General features: G+C 34.4%; 3 protein-coding genes across 4 annotated transcripts in view; 2 read left to right on the forward strand and 1 right to left on the reverse strand.

Moving 5' to 3' along the window:
• Positions 1-30: 30 nt before the first annotated feature.
• LOC128235343 (dynein light chain LC6, flagellar outer arm-like) lies at positions 31-4,463 on the forward strand. Its single transcript, XM_052950161.1, has 2 exons — positions 31-175; positions 4,189-4,463. Exons 1-2 carry the CDS (start codon positions 31-33, stop codon positions 4,461-4,463), a joined length of 420 nt encoding a protein of 139 aa, XP_052806121.1.
• Positions 4,464-7,562: 3,099 nt separating this feature from the next.
• On the reverse strand, positions 7,563-19,246 carry LOC128233944 (insulin-induced gene 2 protein-like). Its single transcript, XM_052947849.1, has 7 exons — positions 19,108-19,246; positions 15,582-15,682; positions 15,200-15,296; positions 14,456-14,580; positions 13,450-13,616; positions 12,060-12,159; positions 7,563-10,966 (listed from the first exon to the last, which is right to left on the reverse strand). Exons 2-7 carry the CDS (start codon positions 15,666-15,668, stop codon positions 10,940-10,942), a joined length of 603 nt encoding a protein of 200 aa, XP_052803809.1. The 5' UTR covers positions 15,669-15,682; positions 19,108-19,246; the 3' UTR covers positions 7,563-10,939.
• Positions 19,247-19,383: 137 nt separating this feature from the next.
• The window catches only part of LOC128227981 (coiled-coil domain-containing protein 93-like), a 34,225-nt gene continuing 28,366 nt past the window's right edge, over positions 19,384-25,242 (forward strand). For both annotated transcript variants that reach the window (XM_052939023.1, XM_052939107.1), the window contains exons 1-4: positions 19,384-19,541; positions 21,654-21,767; positions 22,292-22,386; positions 22,698-22,809. In XM_052939023.1, coding sequence (XP_052794983.1) covers positions 19,449-19,541; positions 21,654-21,767; positions 22,292-22,386; positions 22,698-22,809 — 414 coding nt within the window. In that variant the 5' untranslated portion in view covers positions 19,384-19,448. The remainder of the gene's footprint in view (positions 19,542-21,653; positions 21,768-22,291; positions 22,387-22,697; positions 22,810-25,242) is intronic.

Consider the following 25,242-nt stretch of genomic DNA (forward strand, 5'->3'; position numbering starts at 1 on the left):
TGACATACGGTCCAGCAAAACTCGGGTAAAATGCCCGTTATGCGGGGACAAACTTCAAACCCGCCAAATGTACCCGCACCCTGGGGACATCCAGTACGGAAGGCCCATTCCCTGATATTTTCGTCGCGAAAACAAAACCACCGCATTTACCCGAGACTGCTAGACCATTTGGAGGGTAAAAACATGGCCCATTTCCCCGCTATCCCCGGTACACCCCCGGACCTGGGGGTGAGGGAGGATGGGGGCGTGGTTACAATTGACTGGTGCATTAGTCTGTTGCCAAACACGAAGAACTCGGCATATTGACCTATTTGGTACTTGATCGCTTCACATAATCTGGAACCAGAAATAAACCAATCTTCAAGTGCCTATTTTAGTTCGTTTTAAGGCTTTCTATTGGTTTAAGGCCCTATAAGATTTTATGATTTTAGGTTTTAAGTAATTGTTGAATATATCGTCAAATCAAAAGAACAAATGATTACAAAGGGAGATAATTGTACTAAAGTTAGACACAACTTAAATTAATTGTACTTTGGATGCATATATGTGTTCTAAGATCCATTTGAGTGTTTTCCACGTTTGTTTTTAGTTATGGCCACAGTTAACTTTTGCACAACGACAATTCTATCTATAAATGGTAATACAAAACAGATATTAAATTCATGTTCAACTACAAACGAAATATCACGCCAACAGACTGATCATGAATATATTAGAGGTTAAAACCCTTCTTTAGCAAACAGAAAGAGCGTTTTATATAAATTACATCGAGTCTTAATGGGTTGCTTATACCAAGAGAATACTAGGTTTGTGTTGAATATCGAACATGCAGCTGCATTTTGCGAGGCTTGAAATAAAACAATCAAAGCGCTTAAAGCGTTAAAAGGCTTTCGGTCTGCTACGTTTTGTAAGTATGGTCATTTAAGTGTAACACAAACATCTAAAGATATAATATACATGCTTATTAATTCCTCTGTCAATACGTTGAGTTTGTTATGAAATGCTCTTGCATTAAATATGTGGATTACCAATATAATTACTCAAGTATGAAGTAATTCTTAATTGCATATGAAACCTTATGTGGAACTTTGGTTTCATAAACGATGCACTGCCACAGACATTAAGTAAAATCTACTAAACATTTTACGAGCGATTGAGTCGTATTTAATTTACATTGATAACCACTGTGTGGCCTCTAAACCAAACGCATCCAACAAAATGCATTGGAAATGTTAAGCAAGTTTATGTTTAAGGTTTTTTTTCTACAATGACAGGATTCTCGCGCATTATTCCTCTGGAACGAATCACCCACATACTATGTATTCCCAGTATGTATTGATGTATCGAAATATTGCACACAAGCATGACACTCGTGGAAAACAATGAACAGATGTATATCAATTGTTTATAAATATGCATATACAACATGCTCAAGACTCTAGCCTGAAATTACTGAGACAAACTGAGAAATATGTTGAAGACTGTCGTCTGTAGCACCATAAAAATCTTGTCTTGTGGCAATATTTTATATCCAAATAGATCATTTCCCGCTTCAAATTTCACACTACATTCAAGAAATAATGCTGCACTTTCCTCAGAACTATCTATAAAGACCGATTTGACTTTGAACATATCTTGAATCACTGCGCCAATAATTAAGACAACCACAAATAATCATATATCTAAATGATTACTTTTGACACTACGCACAAAATAGTTCCAACGGAAAAAAACAACTTAAATTTATCAAATGGCAATGTAAGATACTAATACTCTTTCCAACAGGCAATGATAAAAATGGTAATTAACAGTACCTTCATGCAAACATAACTTAAAATACAGTTATCTATAGTTTGTATAACTGAGGTGGGAGAAAGAGCACCTACCATGACCGCCCGTGTAAGATAGGCTCATCCAAACCCTCGCGAAGCGTGTTTTGCGCAAACTCGATAAATCTCGCTTCTAGATATCGACGATGCGGAGCACATGGGTTTCTCTTGAATTGTGTTACCCTATATATATATAAATTATTAACATTATTATATTTAGGGTAACACAAATCGATAAATAAACCTAGTGTCCGGAGTGGGAGAAAATCTTACATTTACCAATGTTTTTCCCGTGCGCTAATAGCTCTCTCAGTAGTAGTACGATCACGTAGGTTTTCGAATCGCTACTTTCCCCGTAAACGGGGAACAACAGGAACTTGCATATTGTATCGCTAAATCCCGTGTAAGTACATTAACCACCATCTAAACAAAGCCAAGACAACCTCCAATGTGACGGACAATGCACAGAACCGGGAACACGGTCTGTTTACGTATATAAAAGGATAACGATCCATAGACATTGAGATTCTGAGAATGTTCCTTTAATACCATGTATCTATGCTTGTAGAATACTAGTATGATTGCCAGCTTTTATTTAACCATTGTTCAGCAAACTCTTCAACTACGTTCGAAGAGACCAATGACCGGGGTAATATTGCCAGGAATCCTAGCATATTCAGACCCATCCTCGACACCCAATCGTATTCATATCATACAGCTCATGAATACGCTGGGTTGTCGAGGATGATTCAGACAGATGCATCCCCATTTTGAATTTTGAATAGAATTTACCTTTTGGATGTAGTTATGTCAAACGTTTTAATGATTTCTTTAAGTTTGTACAGTCTGACGAAGCTAGATAATAATTTAAATTAAGTTCACGATCAGTAATCGGATATGGAACGTGTAGTACATGTACAATTTAATAGCAAACGAAAACAAGTGTTAAACTCTCCTTTTAATAAAAATTCATTCTAGTAAACACACTTTTTCAGTGCAATTTCAAATTAATAATGCCAAGAAATTAAGTGATTTACACTTAGAGTTCATGCAAAGTATATTAATTTATACTTAAAATAGTTGTTTTGTATTACTATTGTCAACAAATACTTGAACGTAAAGCCATACAGCAGCTCTACAAATACGCGAGGAATTTCAATGTATGCATTCATTTCCAAAGTACATTCAACGTTTTAAATAATAGGGAGTACCTCTACATCCTTAAACGTTTATTCCATTGATCGTGCAAAAGGTTAACGAAATAACATGGAACTTTTCACAAAATATAGCAAGTTGACTACTGAATACCTGCTAACTTTTATCAATATGTTTAACAGTCCGTGGTAAATGGCGCGCTTTTAGATTCAACTATAAAGAAACGCCAGCGCAGCTCAATGAAAGACTGGGTTTCAGATGACATTACCTACAAACGAGCAGATCTTCACAACGACTTAACACAAGTAAAGGATAATTACTATCAGTAGGTTTAATAAAATTCCGAAACAAAGCTGGTACGTTCCTTTACTTCAATCTTTTTTTCATATTCATAACGATATTGGTTTAAAATAGTTATTACAAAAACAGTTGTTCGTGGTTTTTCACGCGTATAGCTATATCAATTTCCTTATAGTTATATCAATAGAAATGCTAGTATTAGCATAATAAAGAGGTGCGATCGTACCTGTGTTTTCGTAGTAACCAACTTGTCTTTATGGTAAAAACACAACAAAACAAATCTAGTTCATGTTGACAGAGTGGTATAAATGATTGTTATTCAATAATGGGTGATAACTATTAGGCTACCTATGAAGGAAACTGTTGTGTGTTCTTTTGTTTGTTTGTGTTTTTTTTTTTTCATTTTTTAAACATCTCTTTGAAATGTAAGTGAAGACGTAAATGAAACACACTGTCGATGATGGATACAATGACCAAATAGCGAAACTCAAACTAAAGAAAGCCATTGTGATTGGTCAAAAATTGTAGTACTGTGGTATTGAAAACAAATGTAAGAGGAGTCGTACAAAAACATTTTGTTCAACTATGACATCGTCAGAAGTCGTACGATATTTCGAGAACTCGATCAAGTATGAATTAAATAGGGAAACCTTTATCGATGAAAAGAATAAAGGCTAGGGGTTAAAGAAAATTGTACTGTAATAAAAAATCTCTTTAATTTCAAGCATATGACCTTTTGTCTGTCTTTGAGCTCACCGTAGAGTAACACACACATCATCTGTGCAATGAAACATATATGTAACGACTTCTCTGAATCAGGAACAACTAAGTGTCGGTTAGCCGGTACTTATGCTCTTGTATCCGAATGATACATATGCCTTCAAACGCATGTTTTCTCTTGCAGCAAGTATGTCTGAAAGGAAAGCGGTTATCAAGAATGCTGACATGTCAGAGGATATGCAGCAAGATGCCGTAGACTGCGCCACTCAGGCCCTCGAGAAATTCAACATTGAAAAGGACATTGCCGCCTTTATCAAGAAGGAATTCGACAAAAAGTACAACCCGACATGGCACGCAATTGTTGGTCGCAACTTCGGCAGCTACGTGACCCATGAAACGAAACATTTCATTTACTTTTACCTTGGACAAGTTGCAATCTTGTTATTTAAATCCGGATAAAGATGCAATTATTTCACACACTAAGCACGATTCCATTGCTAATCAAGCAACGTCTATTCGTTGTTGAGTCTTTTTGTTTCAAAAGCAAAACAGTTATCTAAGAGACAAACATTCCTAATAGCTCATCGATCCAATATGTTGTCTATGTTTAAATATTGCTACTTCATTACTTACGTAGTAATAAATAAAACTGTTTTGAATTTGGTGTGTTAATCGCTGTTTGCTGCCATATTGTTACTGTTAATAAACTTCAAACTGTTTTAAATGTCCCCGTTTTACAATGGTAACTACCCGAACACGACATATAGACAAAAACATATTGCTATGATGTTTAATGGCACCTGAATTAAAGGTCAACGCAAAAAGTAACTCGACAAGAAACAAGCATGGCCACAAACATGAATGGCATTAAAAATAGAATATCATTTATCAATTTAGTTTGAGCTAGGCGCCGAATAACAAAACAATATAAAGATGGCGAGGAGAAACAAAATTTGTTTCACAAATGCTAAGCGCCACTTCGGGAGACAAAACAACTGTTGGCGAAAAAGCCCTGTGACATGGTATATAAATGAAAACAATATGAGTAAACTTTTCATTCCGAGTAACATATAAACATGTTACTCTGTTGCCAAATACTAAGACTGTGTGACTTGTGCTGATGACCAATCTGGTAATTGTTGATCGCTGTACATAATCTTGAACTGGGCAGTAACCTACTTTTTTACGAAACTGTCCCCTAAATTTTGTTTTTAAGCCTCGGTTGTGCATTTTCATACTGCTGCTTGCAACGTAAAATCACTGACGAGGCAAAGTATAAATTCTACGTTCAGGCAAACGCCCGCCGTCTTACTTAAGATTTTCTGTTCAATTTTATCTTAACATGATTAAATGTGCGTAAAATGTTAATCCATATCACCTCACTGATGGTAACAATCATGAAATTTGACTTTCCCTTCCTTACCTCGAAATTACATAATTTTTGAGAATTTTGACGGCAAAACCCTCACACATGTTATATAAATCATAAATGAGCATACGAATAGATTTTGTTATTTCAAAATATGCGACGGCATATCAGGTTTAATGATATAATAATCACCAGCAATTCTTATGAAGCAACATTCATTAATAATATGACTACAAGTATTCATTATTCAGTTATCGATCTTTCATATGGTATGTTTTATACAAAGCTTTAAAAGTATTAAAAGGGGCTGTACTTCGTATGATGAAATAATGAGAAAGAAAAGAAACTGGGAGAGAAATCCATACAACTTTTGCTGAGAAAGTATTTTACGATCTCTGACCATAATTGATTTTGTAGCAAAGTAAACTTATTTCTTGGTCGTAGACCTTATAATTAGAATTTCGTTTTGAGTGTACATGAAATTGCTGTACTTAAATATTTTGGAAAATATAATAGCAAATAATTTTAGCGGTGAAGGCGTATTGTTCAATTCACGTCATGTTTTAGAAAACGGTTTTATAACATTAGTCTAAACAGTAAAAAACTAGAGCTGTCACAGGAGTGACGAATACCCCCAAATGCCGCCTGGACACAGGAATGGCAAACCATTCCTTTGAAAAGAGGCCATAACTCCAAGGTTTCTGCACACTGCATCTTCTTTTATCATGCATGTATTGTTTGTCCGGAAACCGTTTTTCTATTTTCGTAACAGTGCACAAAAACCTTTACTCCACTGGCCCCATTTTCAATCACAAGCATTGTCTTCACAGAGGCTGCCTATACAGCAAGTTTCATCACAATATCTCATGCCCAATTAAAGTTATGAAGCAGAAACCATTTTTCTGTTTTTAGTAACAGTGACCTTGACCTTGGCACCACCAGCCCCAATATCGAACTTGATCTGTATCTTCTGATGTTACACCTGTGTACCAAAAATTTTTCAAATCCGTTTAGCCTTTCATGAGTTATCGTCCAGAAACCGTTTTTCTATTTTTAGTAACAGTGACCTTGACCTTGGCCCCACCAGCCCCAATATCGAACTTGATCTGTATCTTCTGATGTTACACCTGTGTACCAAAATTTTTTCAAATCTGTCAAGCCTTTCATGAGTTATCGTCCGGAAACCGTTTTTCTATTTTTAGTAACAGTGACCTTGACCTTGGCCCCACCAGCCCCAATATCGAACTTGACCTGTATCTTCTGATGTTACACCTGTGTACCCAAAAATTTTCAAATCTGTCAAGCCTTTCATGAGTTATCGTCCGGAAACCATTTTTCTATTTTAAGTAACAGTGACCTTGACCTTGGCCCCACCAGCCCCAATATCGAACTTGACCTGTACCTTCTGATGTTACACCTGTGTACCAAAATTTTTTCAAATCTGTCTAACCTTTCATGAGTTATCGTCCGGGAACCATGAAAACCGACAGACCGACTGACAGACCGACCGTCAGACAGACCGACCGACCGACCGACAAGCTCACTCCTATATACCCCCTCAAACTTCGTTTGTGGGGGTATAATAAGAGCAACCCGTTTCGGCGTATGTCCTTCGTTACCATGACGATAAGCTTATTGTGTAATCGACATGCAGTTTATCGTGTGATTTTGGTTTCTTCGTTAGCTTGTCTTTTGGCGTTTACCATTGTACCGTTTTATGGCCATTCATTAGGTCATATAGTACGGTAGACTATTAGCCACTGACTGTTAGACCAAGTGATTTTATTTTTTGTATTCATGTGGGGATCAATGCTGTCAACGCGCTTTATATTGTCTTAATCCAAGCGTTCATATGGAACTCGGAACACAAGTAACCCAATAAAGTTCTGGGTCCTTAGTAATAGCTTTGTTTAACCTCAGACGAATGATCTCCCTTTGCATCAAATAGACAATTAATTACAAAGGGAGCTAACTGGACTAAGGTTAAATATAACTATTACTGAGAAGAGAGTTTCAGACCTCACTGGGTTTCATGTGTACCAAGTTCCATTTGCATATATGTAGATTTCCCCCCGAGATATGGCCACAGTTAGCCTTTGCACATCAACATCACCAACTATGAAATACGTTTTGTTTAAAATCAAACAAGCCTTTAAGATTGCAAAACAAAAAGAAAACAACACTTCTAACATATTTGTAATTTTTATTCATGATTTTTTTAACCTTTTTTCATGTATCAGTATTATACATAATATATCATATTTTAAAACATTCGCCATTCTTAACAAAACAAACTGAATAAATGCAAAACTTTACATAATTTTTATGGGACTTCATTTTTCAAGCTAAGGAAAATGAGCAATGTGCAAACGAAAATGTGCAAATGCAAATGTGTTAAAAATACATGTTCTTTACAAAATAGGTCACAAATGTTCCATTATCTGTCGAGTTGTTGCATATCGAGAACCTCCTTAACAATCGATTAAACTGACAGATAATTCCACTTTGCCAAACTGAATAAACACCAACATAAATTTAAACAAATAAAAGATAGTTGGATCAACTTGATAACAATCAAACCACAAATTGTCAAAAAAATAAAATAAACTGACCAAAAATCCCATTCCTTGGAATTGGGTTCGAGTTCAAGAGATTAACTGGCCTCAGGCACGCTAAAGGGGTTTAGAACCCTGTTTGAAATGTTTAAAAAGCAGGTTAATAACTAATGTTTCAGGTACTTCCAACACAAATGTCAAGCAAAAACAATCGTTACTTATGTACAGAGAGTAATTTAAAATGGAAAGGATTAATTGTGAACATTAACATCCCTGTATGTTAAAAATATCCAAATGGTATTTATGCACAAAATATATACAACTGTGTTTATTGATTACTGATTTGCATTTTGAAATTAACACATTAACTGTGAAAAATAATAGATCCAGCAAGACTTTAAATAAGTTGGGCCCAGTGTTCTGTACACATTTTGTAAATACACACACATGGAATACAATAGAGTACAGCTATCACCACCATCCTTTTAAACATTAAAAGAACAGAATAAAGCTAATATAGTTAGTGACTGGCAATGATGTGTATGTTCCATTCTATGGATAATAAAGAGTGATAACATCAGTCCATAACTATTAGTATTAATTTTCTTAAAAACTTGCTTTTACATACTATCTTAATCATTTACGCCGAAAATCCAATGCTCACAAAATGAAATCACCTACGTTAATTTTTCCATTACAAGCTTTCTCTTTTTTTTTAGAAAAAAAATAAGAATTACTTCCTGTTTAACATGCAGCATTGCTTTAAAATATTGATTTTAGCTGATGAATATCACTTTGATAGTTTGTCGCAAACCATCGCCCAATGAAAAGCGTGAATATGAACCTCAACCAATGAAAATATATAAAGCATGGATATGATAAAAAGCTTTAATTCTTTATTTTAGCCATATTGGCAGTATCGGTCAGTAATGGTGATTTCTTATAGATTTATATACATTAATGTTATGTTTTAATTTTATCACAAAAATGTGTCCACCATTTCTGACTGATATTGCAGCCTATAAGTTCAGCTGTACAGAAAAACAACAACTCAACATATTAAATAACTAAACTTGGTAAAAATACAACCATTTTACAAATGAAAATAATGAAAAAGAATTTCTATTTGAACTAAGCCTACAGCATCTAATCTAACAACACTATAATGAAAAAGCATCAAATTAATCCGACATTCTCAAAAATGCACCATCTGTACAAGATTAAACCATAGTACACTATCATAAAAATGCTGAAGTCATTCTAAATTCCCAATCGACTCATTTTACCAAAAAACAGCCAAGTGGGAATGAAATCTCATATTTTTCACTTTTTTAAAAAAAAGCACATTTTCTCATAGATTATGAGATTGTTTTGTGATATCAGTCATTGTAATGTATAAAACAAGAATATATTACTTGATCACATACTTAAGTTCATCCTTTTCTCTCGTTTTTTTAGTAGAATATGGACCAAATATTATTTATCAATATATTAGTAAATGTGCCATTTAAAAGCTTAAACATACAATTTTTCACCCTTCTATTCCCTGATTTGCACTTACACCTTGGTGCACGGCAATAATATACAAGATTGCCACAATGGCAAATATCATGACTTTGCCCTATCATTTAATCACTTTAACACAACAAAACGAAAACAGTTACAAACAAACACGGGACAGTCATAGCTTGTTTCTGTGAACAATTATACTATTTTTGAATAAACATTTAACAAGTGTTGCAATATCAATATTACAAGTAAACAATTCTTGTGTGTATTGTAACTGCCTTTAGTGGTAACACATAGAAAGGTAACATTACTTTAAATGTCACAAAAAGTTTAGAGACCAATTAACAAATTTACCATTACAAATAAAATATGTTACATTTAAAAAAAATAACTTTATTACATTTATTTTACATTCAAACATTTAAAAATAAAACAAGAATTCAACATTCTGTAATTGCAATCAAGGTCCTAGCGTTTGCAATTTAAATTAGCAAAATATGCTTGACAATTTAAGTTAATTTAAGCATTATTGAAAAACTGTTTGTTTGGCTGTATAATGTATGTGTGACTGTTAAACTCATCTGAATTCTTTAAAGTCAGGAGTTTGTATTTACATCATATCCCATTAGAATCAAAGAGGTCATATAGGTCAGCCAGTCCGAAATTATTTCAAACTAAGCTAGTGTTTAATTTTATCAATCATGTATCTTATATCACAAGATTCAATCAATAAAAAATCGATCTAACAGCCACAGCCCCAACAATTACAAATCTGTACACAAAATGAAAAGTTTACCCAAAAACTATAACAAGCAAGGTTAAGAAGACTAGTGCACACCTGAACAATTATATGCCTACTGTCCATGACACAAGTACACATGTGACAGATAATGATTGCAAAGATTCTTATAGGCTTTGGAAAATTGTGGTTCAAACTTCATTGGCATCAATATAGGTAGCTTATCTCTTTATGGAACACAGAGTATAAGGCTTTCTAACACAAATAAGTTTACCATCATTTTACAACTATTTTGATTAAAGTATTCAAAATTGTAACAATACAGCAAAGCCTTGCATTGGGTATTCAAAAATCTGATAAGGATGACTTAAATAATTCGTAACCAAAACATACAAAGGCCGAAAAAGAGAATTTCCAAAGACCCAATTTTTGAAGTTTTAGCAAGTAATATACTTCAAAAAGTCCTTTAACGGAAGCCCTGATACATAATTATGCAATATCAGCTGAACTTGATGAATTAACAGGCTTTCACAGTCGCATGGAATCCTGACAATGTCACGTGAAACACACCAGTGTGACTCTTCAATGAAACACTCTGGTGAGACTCTTATGGACATCAAGATAACGGGTGAATCTACATGTAAGGATAAAGGCCCTAACCCAAAGGCCTTCCAATATCGCATGAGACTCAAGTCCTTTTTCAACAGTTGGCAGTGTAGGAAAATGACCACAACTCTGGTACGAGGTAGGAAATATCACAGACTCAGTCTTTCTTCTCTTTATCGTCATACTGGAAACAAACAATAATCATCATACAAACATCTTTATTTAAACAATAAAATAAATCTGGATAACTGAATTACTTCTTGACAAAGTATAATAATTAAAAAAATTGGATCACAAACAAATTTGTGTAATTTCTTTTGGACTCTTCAAAGTTTTAAATAACAAGCAAGACCACAATCAAGCAATTGTTTTTTACTCCTTAATTCTGTAATGAATACAAAAAGAAAGACCACAGGCGAGGGTAATATTTTCAGGTAGCAGTTATTATTCAGGAAGTGCCAAACACACTTCAAACAATGGCAGCCATAAGTATTTCTGCAATTAATAACAATTAATGATAATAAAAGTAATAATAAAATGAACATGTCAGAGACAAATCCAAGACTGGAAATCCTTATATTGTCTATGTTTAATCGCTCAAAAAAAAACCTTGCTTTTCTGATAACAGCTGATAATTGCTGTAATATAGCCGGGGGTCTGGTTAGAATGCAGGATTCATACCCAAACAGGGTAAAGCTGCTTTATAGATTCCTTTTGAAATAAATTACCATATAGTCATTTATATTAATTTAAGGTACGTGTTACTATTTTTAAGACATGTCCAAATAAAAGACCCAATCCTGAACTTTAGAACCCTTGGGTGATGATTATAACATAAACCATTTTTGACATTTACAAAATCTTTTGAATTTATACTTCAATAATTCATATGTATGCGGCAAATACACCTGGTTGGAAAAGAAAACTGGTCAAATAATGTAAGCCTTTTTAGAAGTATTTTTCAACCTTTTTGTGGAAAATTGCCTAAATTGTAAATTCACCTGGTATATCTCAAAGAGACAAGGCAGACCCTTTTAAGAACATTAGGAATTTTAGGCCAATATTATGAAAAAGGATACTTTTCAGATGGAAAAAAAATAAACACTGGCTGCATAGGCTAGCCTTCAGGTAGAAGATCAATTATACAGACTGTTGATGCTCGTACAAAAGAAACAAGCTAAGAAGTACAACAAGATAAGTACAATGTAGTACATGTAATTCTCTTTGGTCCTAAGATCATCATGAGAAGGTATTATAATGCAAGGGAGGCCACTCACCAATGCCAGCTGTCTGCCTATATTTCCAATAGTTATCCCCCCGGAGAAGAAGATACATGGCAGCCAGGAGCGCATAAACATGAAGTCTGCTTTGCCGTATCTGTAACATGTATAGATTTTTACATTATATATTAAATATGACATTCATAGTATGTATTTATGACATTCACAACATGTCTTAACAATGTTCCCAACAATTATTTGCTGCTTTCCATCACAGGCATCTGAATCATTGTTTGTCACTATTCACTAAAATGTTGTTTAAAACCATTTTGGGTACATACAATGAGATAAACAACACATCTGAAGATATTTAGTGTCTTTGATATACAAAAAAGAAATGTATGTACCCAGAATGGTTTTAAACATTTGAGTGACAAACAATGATTCAGATGCCTGTGCTTTCCACGAGTTTCTACAAACTGGTTTCATGGAAACCCATAATTACCCAAGACACACACAGCTATGAATAACAATTACTACTTTCGGCGCTTATACGATGAAATATAATTGATATAAATGTATAACACTCACTGTCAACAACCTTCTCATACATTCACTATAAACATGCAACATTCATGATTGCTTATTGTGTCAGTGCCATATTGAACTAATGAAACATTTTATGGAGAGCGATGAAAAAATCAATGAAGGACAGTTGTGTACTCCTGACATGATAAAAGCCAATCTAAAGGTTGTTAAGGTCAGAGGTGTAAAAATGATATAATAAATTGATGTATTTTAAAGGCCTATCATGATTATATGTATAATTTTACAAGAAATATTTTCACTTCCTAATGTACCACTTTTTTTTGCAAATAAATAAATTTGTTCTTGTTAATCCATTAAAACATTATGGTTGCATTGCCATTTGACATGGAATCAGTCAGTTAGAACTGCCCCAAAAAGTGGCTTCAAACAGTAAGTTTTCTGCACTTCAATGAGTTTTCTTTGTAACCATTGAGTCCTGCAAGCTTTAATTGATCCTGTGATTCAATCGGTCATTAAATGTGAAACCAAATCAAGCTGTACAATGTATGGATGCTTTGCAGTTTAAGCCTGCGACTTCAGTAGTTAGTTTCTGGTGATAAGCCACAAAATAGTACGCCAAAGTGCTGACGGCTGAAGTTGGCTTCTTTGATATGGGGTGAGGAGCGACAGGCCATAGAAATGGCAGTTTACTTAAAGTTTACATAATTATATAGGCAGATTTTTAGCGCTGATTGTTAAATGTTTCAAAAACTTGAAATGCTTTGTTTTTTAGCAAGCAGTAGTAAAAACTTTCTAGAGTTAAACATGTATACATCAAAATAAATGAAAATCAATACAGATATAATCTCTGATTGAGTACACATGCCATTAAGATATATTCTGAATCTAAATTCCTTACTTGTAAATTCCCTGATAAACCAAGAACTGGGTGAGTATAGTTGCCAACACAGCAATTCCGACCCCGAGCCCAAAGCCGCTCTTGGACCGGTCAAACAACCACCATAGTCCTATACACATGGCCGCTAGTGTGAGAGACATGTGTAGATTGTTCATAAAGTCAAGTTTCTGGGAATATGGTTAAGAAATATAGCAAAAAGGCTTTTCAATATGTAAAATATATGCTCAAGTGTGTCAAAACTAGAATTCAAAGAAAGAACACATCTCTAACTCGGATAAATGTTAGCGTTGAAATGGTCACACAATCAATTATTAAGAATATAGACAAGATCAGTTGCTACGCTTTTCAAACAAAGACATTCTCCGTCAGTTTCTCACCAAAATTAATGCTTCTTTTTAGATGCATTGTTTGGCAATTAATGAAGGAAAATTACAGAGAAGTAATAAAATAATGAAGCACATTTGTAAATTGGAAGTGTTTGTAAATGCAGGAAAATCCGAGTGACCTTTTCCGCTTTTGAAAATAAGCTAAAACAAATTATTGCATTTCATATCATAGGTGAGTTTTATGACCATTAATAAATATCATATTAGGACAATTACCAGTGGACTGCCCTTTGACAGTGCAATATGTACCTTTGCGGATAAATAAGAGTGATGTTTCAATATACACATGCTTCTTATTGAATGCTGACCATGACACCAAGGTGTAAAACAGAAACTAGTCCCTTTCCCCTTGTAATTGAAAGTAAACAAAATTTAATCTAGAAACGCTGCGGTCATTTGTTTAAAACCTACCATGGGTTTTGGTTAGTTCTCACATGGAAATAATTTGATTGCTTGATAGTAATTATTGGATAAATATTAACCAATCAATAAATGTTTCGCTAACTTTGACATAACCCAAGAAGTGACCCGTTTTATTCAACTGGAAGCAGGCCCTGGTGTAACAACTTGAATACTCAGTCTCTTCACAGTCACTTTTACTTGAGATTGAGAAAGGATACAGCACTGGCATGGTTTATGCCTACAAACACGGCGACACATCTCATCACATTGGACCATTCACTCTTGACATTCAGTGGCTCCTCCAGGTGGCTGTCCAACACTGGGTACATCAAACCAACAAACGCTGTAATACAAATATCACATATAATAATGTAGCAGTTCAGAACTTTTATTTAATCAACTCATCACTGGATTTGTTAACAACTTCATGAAATTAACAATGAAACATGTACAGCACTCGCTTTCAAAATCCTCCATGTATATTCACCATAAACATGAAACATTGGTTAAACTTAATATGTCAATGCAATGGTACTTGTAACTATAAATTTGAATTGATGAAACATTTCGTTGTGTTCAGCTTTTTTCTGTACGAGAGTGCCTCAAAGCCCATGTCAAACGCAAGTTTGTCTTTTGTTTTTTACATAAAAGGGGCATAACTCAATATGATTAAAGTCAGTTGTAGCATTAGGCATATTGAACATCTTGAACGAACATCTTGAACAGTTTTTGGGTTATGTGCACAGTTATGGCCACCTGGGCAAGGTTCAAGTTCTTTCATGCCCTAAAGACATCATGGCTATCACAATGCCTAGACATTTTCCTTAGAAATATAGATGAGCTAAAAATGATTGATTAATTTAGAACTGGCCGATAGTCAATTATTAAAGTTATCTATCATCTGGATTAGATTAATAATCTGGCCTTAAATATATATATATATACATCACCACGAAGCTTACCAGCAGTAAGTCCACAGACCGGAAGGACCCACCAACAGGAGCTGTAGTGGTCAAACAGGCCAGGAGGTGTTTCATCCTCACGAATCTCACGGTATGTCTGTAAAAGAGGAGTTAATTGAGTGATAAAGAATTCTTATGATTTCTAGCTGTCAATTAATAACTTATCTGTTCTACAGTATAAGGAGTATAACTGTTGACTTGTTTGTTTCTATATATTATATATATATAATGAATACTCAATGCTGTGCTCAAGTCATTCCTTTTTAAATGGACATTAGTATGATTGCTAATTGTACAAGTTATGCAGTACAGAGTACTATTCTCCAGTTTATACTTTACACAACTTGTATAAAAATGTTTTATATCGTCAAACTGTACAAACCTGGAGAAGATTGAGTACGAGGGAGAAGAACATGCCGAACATGAACAGGATCACGCCACGCTTCAATATCTGCATCTTGACAAGCATATCACAGTATCCACCTGCAAATATACAACATGATTTATTCTAAAATAATAGACGTTCAAAACAGTCTTCGTACGAGATTGGAAGAGTTTCGAAAATACAGTATAGAATCTGATAATTTAAACTAAAGCAGTCTGACTGCCTACAGGTAAGATGAATTACGGACACTACAGACCATGGACATTACGGACCAGACATTACGGACCAGATTTAGGGACACAACGGACCAGATTTAGGGACATTACGGACCATCTTCGGAATCTTACGGACCATGATTTAAACATTTTTTTTTTAAATTAATCACTAATTAGTTTATAATTTGTTAATAAATACTTGAATATGAGTGCTCAGTATGACGTTATATCTTCCATAAAACTGTGAAAAATCCCGTGAAGTTCGAATAAATCTCAATATAAAATCTTGTGAAATCCAAAAGGTGTTAAAGACCTATGCATTTATAACAATTATGTGAACAATAATGAACGAAATTTGAAAGATCGGCAGTTAAATCAGTTAAAAGCAACAGAAGAAATATTTTCCAAAACAGTTTATTTCCCAAAATAAATCGAGCAGAAGTATTTTCCAAAACAGTTTATTTACCAAAATAAATCGAGCATATATTAAATAAACGATGTGTGTTTGTTGCAATTCTTGCAAACTGATAATTTCTGTTGCCTTAATTAGTGTTTATTAGTTATAATTGTACCCGCAATTATCGGCGGTATATTACATAAGAAACAAACATTATACTGACAACCTTTAATTGGCAATCATAAAAGTGTGAAAACCCATTGTAACGGCGCACTTTCACTGAACCCACGGCTCAATACACAATCCGACTGGTAGGTTACATTGCCATTTATCATTTTGGCTCAGATTTAGCGGAAAATGAGGTTATGGCATGTTGACATTACAATCTGCTTCCAGTTATTACAAGATATTCATACACAGGACAATTTCCTACGAAATCAGCTTGGAAGATCACTTGTAAAAAAGCAGTGTATCAACACCATTTGAATAAATGGAAACAGAGATTACAAAACGATGCTTCTTTTACAAGATTCAGATGTTTGCATACAAGTATTGAACCAGCGATAATATGGACATGCGCATCAGACTTCCGGTCACGCCGACATGCACTGGAAGTGAGCAAACTCTGGATATCACCAAACCCGTATGATAATAGGGGACCGATATTATGCCATGCGTGTGGTGTTGTAGTTGACAATATTGTAAATCATGTTGTATTTTACTGCCATTTATCATCAGACATAAGAATACGATTCTATGATATTATTTCAAATGAGTTTATCAATGATGTATCCATGTGTTTGACTAATTGTGATGATGAAACAAAGTTACAATATTTGCTAGGAAAAAGGCATCATGCATTTTCTAGCAAGAAGGTTCATAAACACTTTCTACGTATCGCAATTAGCTATGTTTTTAAATGTTTATGTGTAATAAAATTGCATTTTCAATTATAAGCTTATGCAAAGCTATAAAGATGTAATAACACTTGTAATTGATTAAAGCATTCGTATAAATATTGATAGCCTGAAACTATGTATATTGTCAATACATAAAGTCATTTTGTCGTTATAATAATGTATAAAATATATATGCATGTAAATCATCACTAAATGAACAAATTAACAAATATTGATAACGTCATAAAGAATCACATTTTTTATGTTTGAACATTTCATTATATTACCTTATACATCATATGATTGCATCTGTTAAATTGTATTAATTTATTATATGTTTTTTTCTTATATCATATGTTTGCATTTAATCATTAGTTAATCATGTTTTGTCTTTCTTATATCAATTGCTTTGCTATGTATGTGCATGTATTTTTGTTCTCTTTATTATAATTATGTATGTATCTCTTCAAGAGGAAATAAAGAACATATATAAGTCAAAGAATTCGCAGTCAAGACGGAAGCCTATAAATGCAACTGCAACCTATCTTTATCGGAGCTGCAACCTATCATTTTCATTTCGTTCTCATATCTTTTAAAATCATTAATATATTTGTTCACAAAAACCCGTACCTGTTATATTTAAACAAGACTTAAGTGTTTTATGCGGTTTTCCCGAACTTTTATCTCATTTTCTACTAAATCTGAGCCAAAATGATAAATGGAACTGTAACCTTCCAGTCGGATTGTGTACATGTTGGAAACATTGCAGAAGTGTTCTCGAAAACGGTAACAGTTTCAAGGAAAATATGGATATGTAAATACACACTAGGTAGGTAGGCATATGATAGGCTATGTTTGAAATCCAAGAAACTATCATAATTATAGATATAACGTTGATTTTCGGCTCAAGTCGAGCGTTTTGGTGACGCCATCTTGCACTGAAACCAACCATTTGGTCACGTGGATTCCCCGCCTTGACTGAACCTTTCAATTAAAACAGTTGAAACGGAAAACATACAAATATGACGATTCAAAGTTTATTTCAGAAAGCAATCGATCACATATAAAAACATTAATATTCACATTTACAATTATAGGATATACACATATTTCGTTCATTATTATTCAAATTATTATAATATTTTATTAAAAATACATTGATGTTTAACATTGGAATTTCCTGGATTTTTCAGTTACATTAAAGATAATTTTCATACTGAGCACTAATATTCAAGTATTTATTAACAAATTTAAGACCAATGAGTGAATATATTAAAAAAAAAATGTTTAAAAACATTATAAATGATGGTCCGTAAGTTTCTGAAGATGGTCCGTAATGTCCCTAAATCTGGTCCGTAGTGTCCCTAAATCTGGTCCGTAATGTCTGGTCCGTAATGTCCATGGTCCGTAGTGTCCGTGACCCGGTAAGATGACAACAGAAGAACAAACTGTGGCGGAACCGCCAGTGAGTTCAGTAAGGCGAGCATTTACAAAATGCTCACAAACGTTTTGTTTTGTATCCTTGTTGCAACGCAGCACATGCACTGCAATTAAGCGGGGTACCAATTAAACTGCAAATGTTTGCCGCCAACATGTTTACTGAACACACTGCAGGATTTGACGATGGGGGTGCAACACTCCCGTAACAGAAACATATGCTTTAAGCAGCTTAAAATATGATTACAAGATCTGCCTGCCTTTGGTACCCTCTCTATGCCATGGAAAGTTTTGCTTGTTGTCTGAAATGATGCTTTCTTTGGAGATATTTTTACCAAATTGTCAGCAGCTTATGACAAAGATTCAGTTTAGCCCTCTGATAGGTCATTAGCCTTTTATCAGTTTATGGCTGTGTCTTACAACAAATTGATCAGAATGCAAATAAACCTAAATTAAGTAGGCTGCACCTGGCAGTGACTATGCAGTGCTGAACAGCTGATCAATCATAATGTTAGAAATTATAACGAATATATATATACACTTTGAGTTGAGATCGCTGAAAAAGGAATCTTTACCTGAAATTTGTTATCCTCGAAAATATCACAGTGTGCTTCAGCTAACAAATAACAATATTATGAAGATAATCTTTGTTTGTCTACATATCACTCATTTTTATCGTTCAACAGCACATAATACATGATAGCCTGACTGGTCACATGACCATAACAGAAGATCGTGCCACGTTCTAACAACCAATCAAAATCCGGCGTGAGCCTTGAACGACTAAAATTAATCCAATCGGAATCAAGTTGAAGGTCAACTACTGTTCCGCGTCAATCGGAGCATCTCGGAGTTCGGAATGAAGTTATGATTACGAGGGTATCCGAATTATAATAGATCATGTGACAGGAACAAAATGGCCGCCAGTGGGAGTTTGTTCGCTGGGAAAAAACGAACCGGTTCGATACTCGCTAGTGCACCAGTTGATGCCGACGGCAATGAACAAGACGTAAATAGCATTCAGTCTATTTGAATTTCTCCTACTGATCACATTTTTTAATGTTAACGGACGTATATAAATGTAGATTCAGATAAACTTTAGCCTCTGACCAGGGCAGTTTGAACAGTTGTCAGTTTTATTTAACCACTCTCCGTGGCTAAGTGGTAAAGGCATCCGCCTATCGAGCGGGAGTTTGTGGGGTTTCTTCCCTGGCCGCATCATACCGAAAGACGTTTAAAATTGTTACAAGTAACTTCCTTCCCTGGCACTCAGCATTTAGACGGTATAGTCCAAATAATTGTACGTTGACGGATTTTTTTAGATTTTTGATATGGCAAATCCTTCACATACAAATTGTTAAGTATCAAAAGTGGGTAGTTGTTCCCATCAGGATTCCGGGTTAAAGCATATAGCGTCTATAAAATATCATAAAAACAAGAAATATTACCAGATAATGTTATTTTATATTAGTTCCGTGTACAAAAAATAAATATCCAACTTATAATTATGAGTTTGACGGCTTTTCTTCATTTCATTCTGTCAAAACATAAATGATATATACATGAAGGGCACCTGCAAGGCTTTAGGGCACAGTTTTAAATCGCTCGGAACATTTCGGACATGGCCGAGTTGTTACGGTTGTATAACGAGGTCTATCTCGAAGCTTTGTCGGAGGAGGCCGAGTTATTACGATTGTATCGAGTTGTTCCGCTTCGCATAATTGTTGTCTATGCCAGTCAACTTTCGTTTTATTGGAAAGGTAAACAACTTGTTTTAATGCATTCAATGATTGTTTAGTGCAAAATAACATTTCACTTACATGGTAAAATATGAATATAACTCTTAATGATCAATTTCAACCATAAAATACTTCACTTAAAATAATTTCAATATTTTTAAAACACCCCCGTTTTTTGCACATTCCTGTTTAGACGTTAGGGATTGGAAAAATCCCGTATAACACGTCTATTATTTTAGACTATTAGACGTTAGTGCTTGGAAAAGTGGTGTACTCAGTACTGTACATAAATTCATATTTCTTCAGTTTTAACCCATACATATTTCAGCAGTAGAGGCGTTGACATGTTGTTTTGAAAGGGGCATGTTTTGTTTTCAATCATATATGTTCTCATTTATTTGGACATTTTGGTGCTAGGTTTGAATATTTAATTTCCATAAAGATGATATGAGAAAATAGTTCACCAATTTTATGTTGAGCATCCATATGTAGATAAATAAAAAATAAATATTAACTCTTAAGATGGAGCTGTTCTTGTGAAAATTATATTATTTTGTCAAATTATTTTGGCTTAAGCTTAATTGATCGCAATCATCTGTATCATTTAGCATTCAAAGTGTTATTCAAATTTTCACTTTGTTGATCTGTTAACAGGTTTAAAAGTTTACTTCTTAAAATCAAAACACTATTAAAACTGTCCGTTTGTTTTTGTACTACATTTATATTATGCTTTTTTAACATGAGTTAGTATTTCAAATAGATTATGTCTTGAAAACTTTCTATAATATAAATGAGTGCGTAAACTTTAATGGTCAGAGATTACATGAAATCTTGCATTTTCAATAAAATGCATTTTATATTTCAAAACAATAGGAATAGAGCACATTAAAGTGACACTTTAATGCATTTATGGAAAATATATTATTTACTGATTACAAGGTTGTAACTGTGTATTTAATAGCTGAAAACGCAAAAATTTGAAATGATCGGTGTCATGGTGTCATCTACTATTGTCTTATATGGTAGAAAGACTGTCTTTTCTGCACATTTCTTTCAAATTAAACTTGGTTTCCTTTATAAGATCCAATGTTTTCGACATTTATTCATCCTTTTTGGTATATTGAAACAATTGTATTAATTGTGATGAATCTTATTTGGGAGTAAGAGTGCATCTTTAAATACCATTAGGGTTATCAGAGTAAAAGACATGTTTGTTTATGATTATTGTTATTGTCTATGGTAAACTTTGATATTGAAATGGCACTGGCATTTTCAGAACTAATATCCATTTCTTTTAAAGTTTAGTGATTATTTAATTTGCAAAATCAAGGATGTTTAAATTAAATTATTGTTAACTAGAATATTTCTGTTTATATTTACAGTTTGATGTCCGAGAGGATGAAGAACAGAATGTCAAGCTTCTGCAGACCATTGAGCTTCTCTTGGCAGCTGGGTATTTTAGGGCCAGGATCAAGGGGCTGTCCCCTTTTGACAAAGTATGATTTCATATAATTATTTAATTATTATGTCATTTTTATACACCCATATTATACAATGGAACATGTTATGGATGCACATGCTGTGGTGCTGGGCAACATCCACTAAGTTGTCTGTGCTCTAACTTTAGAAGCTTTTATCAGAGAATCACCAAACTTGGACAATATGTTTATGGGCAGAGTTAGGGCCCTCGAATTCTTTGAATAATACTAGCTAGAAAAGCAATCATAATTTCAAGTGTAGTGTTTTGCAAAATGAACCAGCATTTACATGTATAAATAAGATTGTAAATAAGTCATCGCAGTAAGACGTTTGGATGAACAAGATGGAATTAAACACAACTTCATGGCATCAAAATGATTAACAAGCTGTGATAGATAAATTCCTGAATTTGAGCAAACCATTGTATATAACCACTCATTGTGCAGGGCTTGCAGGTATGCAGATCGGAGGGCTTGTGGTAATTTTGACCACTAGTAAATTTGTCTTACGATCATAAAATCTAATATTAAATTTCCTACAGGTTGTTGGAGGGATGACCTGGTGTATCACGACCTGTAATGTGGATATTGACATTGACCTGCTCTTCCAGGAAAACTCAACCATTGGACAGAAAATGTGAGTTGTACAAGAGAATAATAAATATGTAAACAAATATTAACCGTACCTTTGATCATTGCTTAGTAGAGGATGATGACTTTGCTGATGATATAGATAAGTAATTTACAGATGGGTTTTGATAACCCAGGAATAATTAAACATTCTCAAGCATGTGTATTGAGCTGTTTCTTTTGGAAATGTGAAAATAATCACATTACAAGATTTAAAATGCTTTTGTGATAGGAGACAATTTTTTGTTTGATAATCACTGATAGCTAAAAATAATTTTATGAATCTTGCTATCTTTTAATAATATGTCTATTTCACAGTGCCCTAACTGAGAAGATAGTTGCAGTGTTACCAAGGATGAAATGCCCACACAGAATAGAGCCCCATCAGATCCAGGGCCTTGACTTTATACATATCTACCCCGTCGTACAGGTACATTAAATTTTAGCATTAGAGTATATATATATTAATTTGTACTCTTTTGTGTTCCAGAATTCACTCTTATGAACAAGACCAGTACATATAAGTCTATAATATAGCTTATTGTTCATTGCATAAGGTCATTCCGAGCACAGTACCCGGTAGTTAATTAATTGGTGAAGGATTGATCCATACAGAAGGTTATGAGATCTACTAACGGGTAGCTGAGCTACAGCAATAAAATATATATGTATGTAAGCTTATTTATACTTGCACCTGGACCTTGCCCATTCGGCGAGTGCTCCATTAAGATTGTAATTTTATGTTTTTGGAGCATATAGTGTACAGACAGAATGTAACCCTGGTTAGAGCTACCCTGGTTCTTTAACGTGCACCAATGTATAGCACTGTCACACTGGACCCCATTTAACGTCCCTTTCGGAAGACAATTAGTAGATGTTAGTGATGCAACGAGGAATTGAACCTGCGACCCCTGTATTGATAGTCAAGTGTGTTACCACTAGACCATGGATCTGCCACGATAAAATATCAGCCAGTTAGAGTTCATATATTACTTATTCAACAAACTGTTGCCTTGGATTTTGTTTGTATAGTTTGGAATACCTGATCTATTACTCAAGTACTGTAAACAAATTGCAATGTAAGAACCAGTGTGAGTCAGTTAACATAGTAAACATGTGTTTTAAGCGTGTTAGTCTCATAAAATAACAGGAATATTACATGATTTATTTTAGGTATTTGATGTACAAATGAGCTAGTCATATCATTGAACCAATGATAATGATGTTGAATTCTGATGCCAATGATTTTAGTGTCATTTAAAAGTGCAACTTGTATACTTTAAGCTATTGCAAATATGTTAAATATATGACATATGAACATTGTAGGGAAAGTTATTTCATTTTCTTTATTTAGATTGAAATTGAATGTGACATTTCCCATTTTGCAATCTTTTAAATCCAAAGTTCAAATGATACTAACATACTATTGGCACACCAGGCATTTGAAATTTACACACACTCAGATACCTTAAGAATAATTTACTTTTGTTAACCACTTAATTAAGCTATCAATAATTTGTATGTATTTTTAAGTTATTAACAATATATATATGTAGGGTTTAGAGTTATGGAAGGTTTTTGCACCCTGTCCTCTAATGGTGGCACCTTTCAGCTCTCATGAATACCAGCATGTGCACCCTAATGCCATCATACAATTAATTACTTAAAGACTGTCAAATATTTCTTTTATTTTGTTTAAAGCTCATAAAAGATTATAAAAACGTGCAAATTTGACATATTTGGCAGTTAAAACTAAAATTACTTCAATAAATCACAATTTTGTAATGTTCAAGCAATTAAAGGTGCCTATTTATCCCCTGGCATCCTGTCCCTTTTTTGCAGTGCCCTGACTTTTTTAAAACCTGGCTCAATCCCTACATGTAGCCAGAATGAATTTATGCAATGCAGACTTAAATTATTGCAATTTGCTGAGATAATTTGGCGATGTTATCCAGTTAATCAATTTGATCAATCAACCATGCTTTTATTGTTTGTCCAATACAAATCCTATTATTGGTCACCTGACTATGTATTTCCACAGTGGCTGGTGATTGCCAATAATGGCTGTTCAGTCACACCTCATTGTGTGGTCACTCCCCATAAGTTATACCTGTCTATGTATGTCCACAGTGGCTGGTGAAACGTGCAATAGAGACCCCTAAGTTAAACCTTTCTATGTTTGTCCACAGTGGCTAGTGAAACGTGCAATAGAGACCCCTTAGTTTAGCCTGTCTATGTATGTCAACAGTGGCTGGTGAATTGTGCAATATAGACCCCTAAGTTTAGCCTGTCTATGTATGTCCACAGTGGCTGGTGAAACGTGCAATAGAGACCCCTAAGTTTAGCCTGTCTATGTAACAGTGGCTGGTGAATTGTGCAATAGAGACCCCTAAGTTTAGCCTGTCTATGTATGTCAACAGTTGCTGGTGAAAGTGCAATAGAGACCCCTAAGTTTAGCCTGTCTATGTATGTCCACAGTTGCTGGTGAAAGTGCAATATAGACCCCTAAGTTTAGCCTGTCTATGTTTGTCCACAGTGGCTGGTGAAACGTGCAATAGAGACCCCTAAGTTTAGCCTGTCTATGTAACAGTGGCTGGTGAATTGTGCAATAGAGACCCCTAAGTTTAGCCTGTCTATGTTTGTCCACAGTGGCTGGTGAAAGTGCAATAGAGACCCCTAAGTTTAGCCTGTCTATGTATGTCCACAGTGGCTGGTGAATTGTGCAATAGAGACCCCTAAGTTTAGCCTGTCTATGTTTGTCCACAGTGGCTGGTGAAGCGTGCAATAGAGACCCCTAAGTTTAGCCTGTCTATGTTTGTCCACAGTGGCTGGTGAATTGTGCAATATAGACCCCTAAGTTTAG

Source organism: Mya arenaria, chromosome 1 (genome assembly GCF_026914265.1).
Source record: "Mya arenaria isolate MELC-2E11 chromosome 1, ASM2691426v1".
Lineage (NCBI taxonomy): Eukaryota > Metazoa > Mollusca > Bivalvia > Myida > Myidae > Mya > Mya arenaria.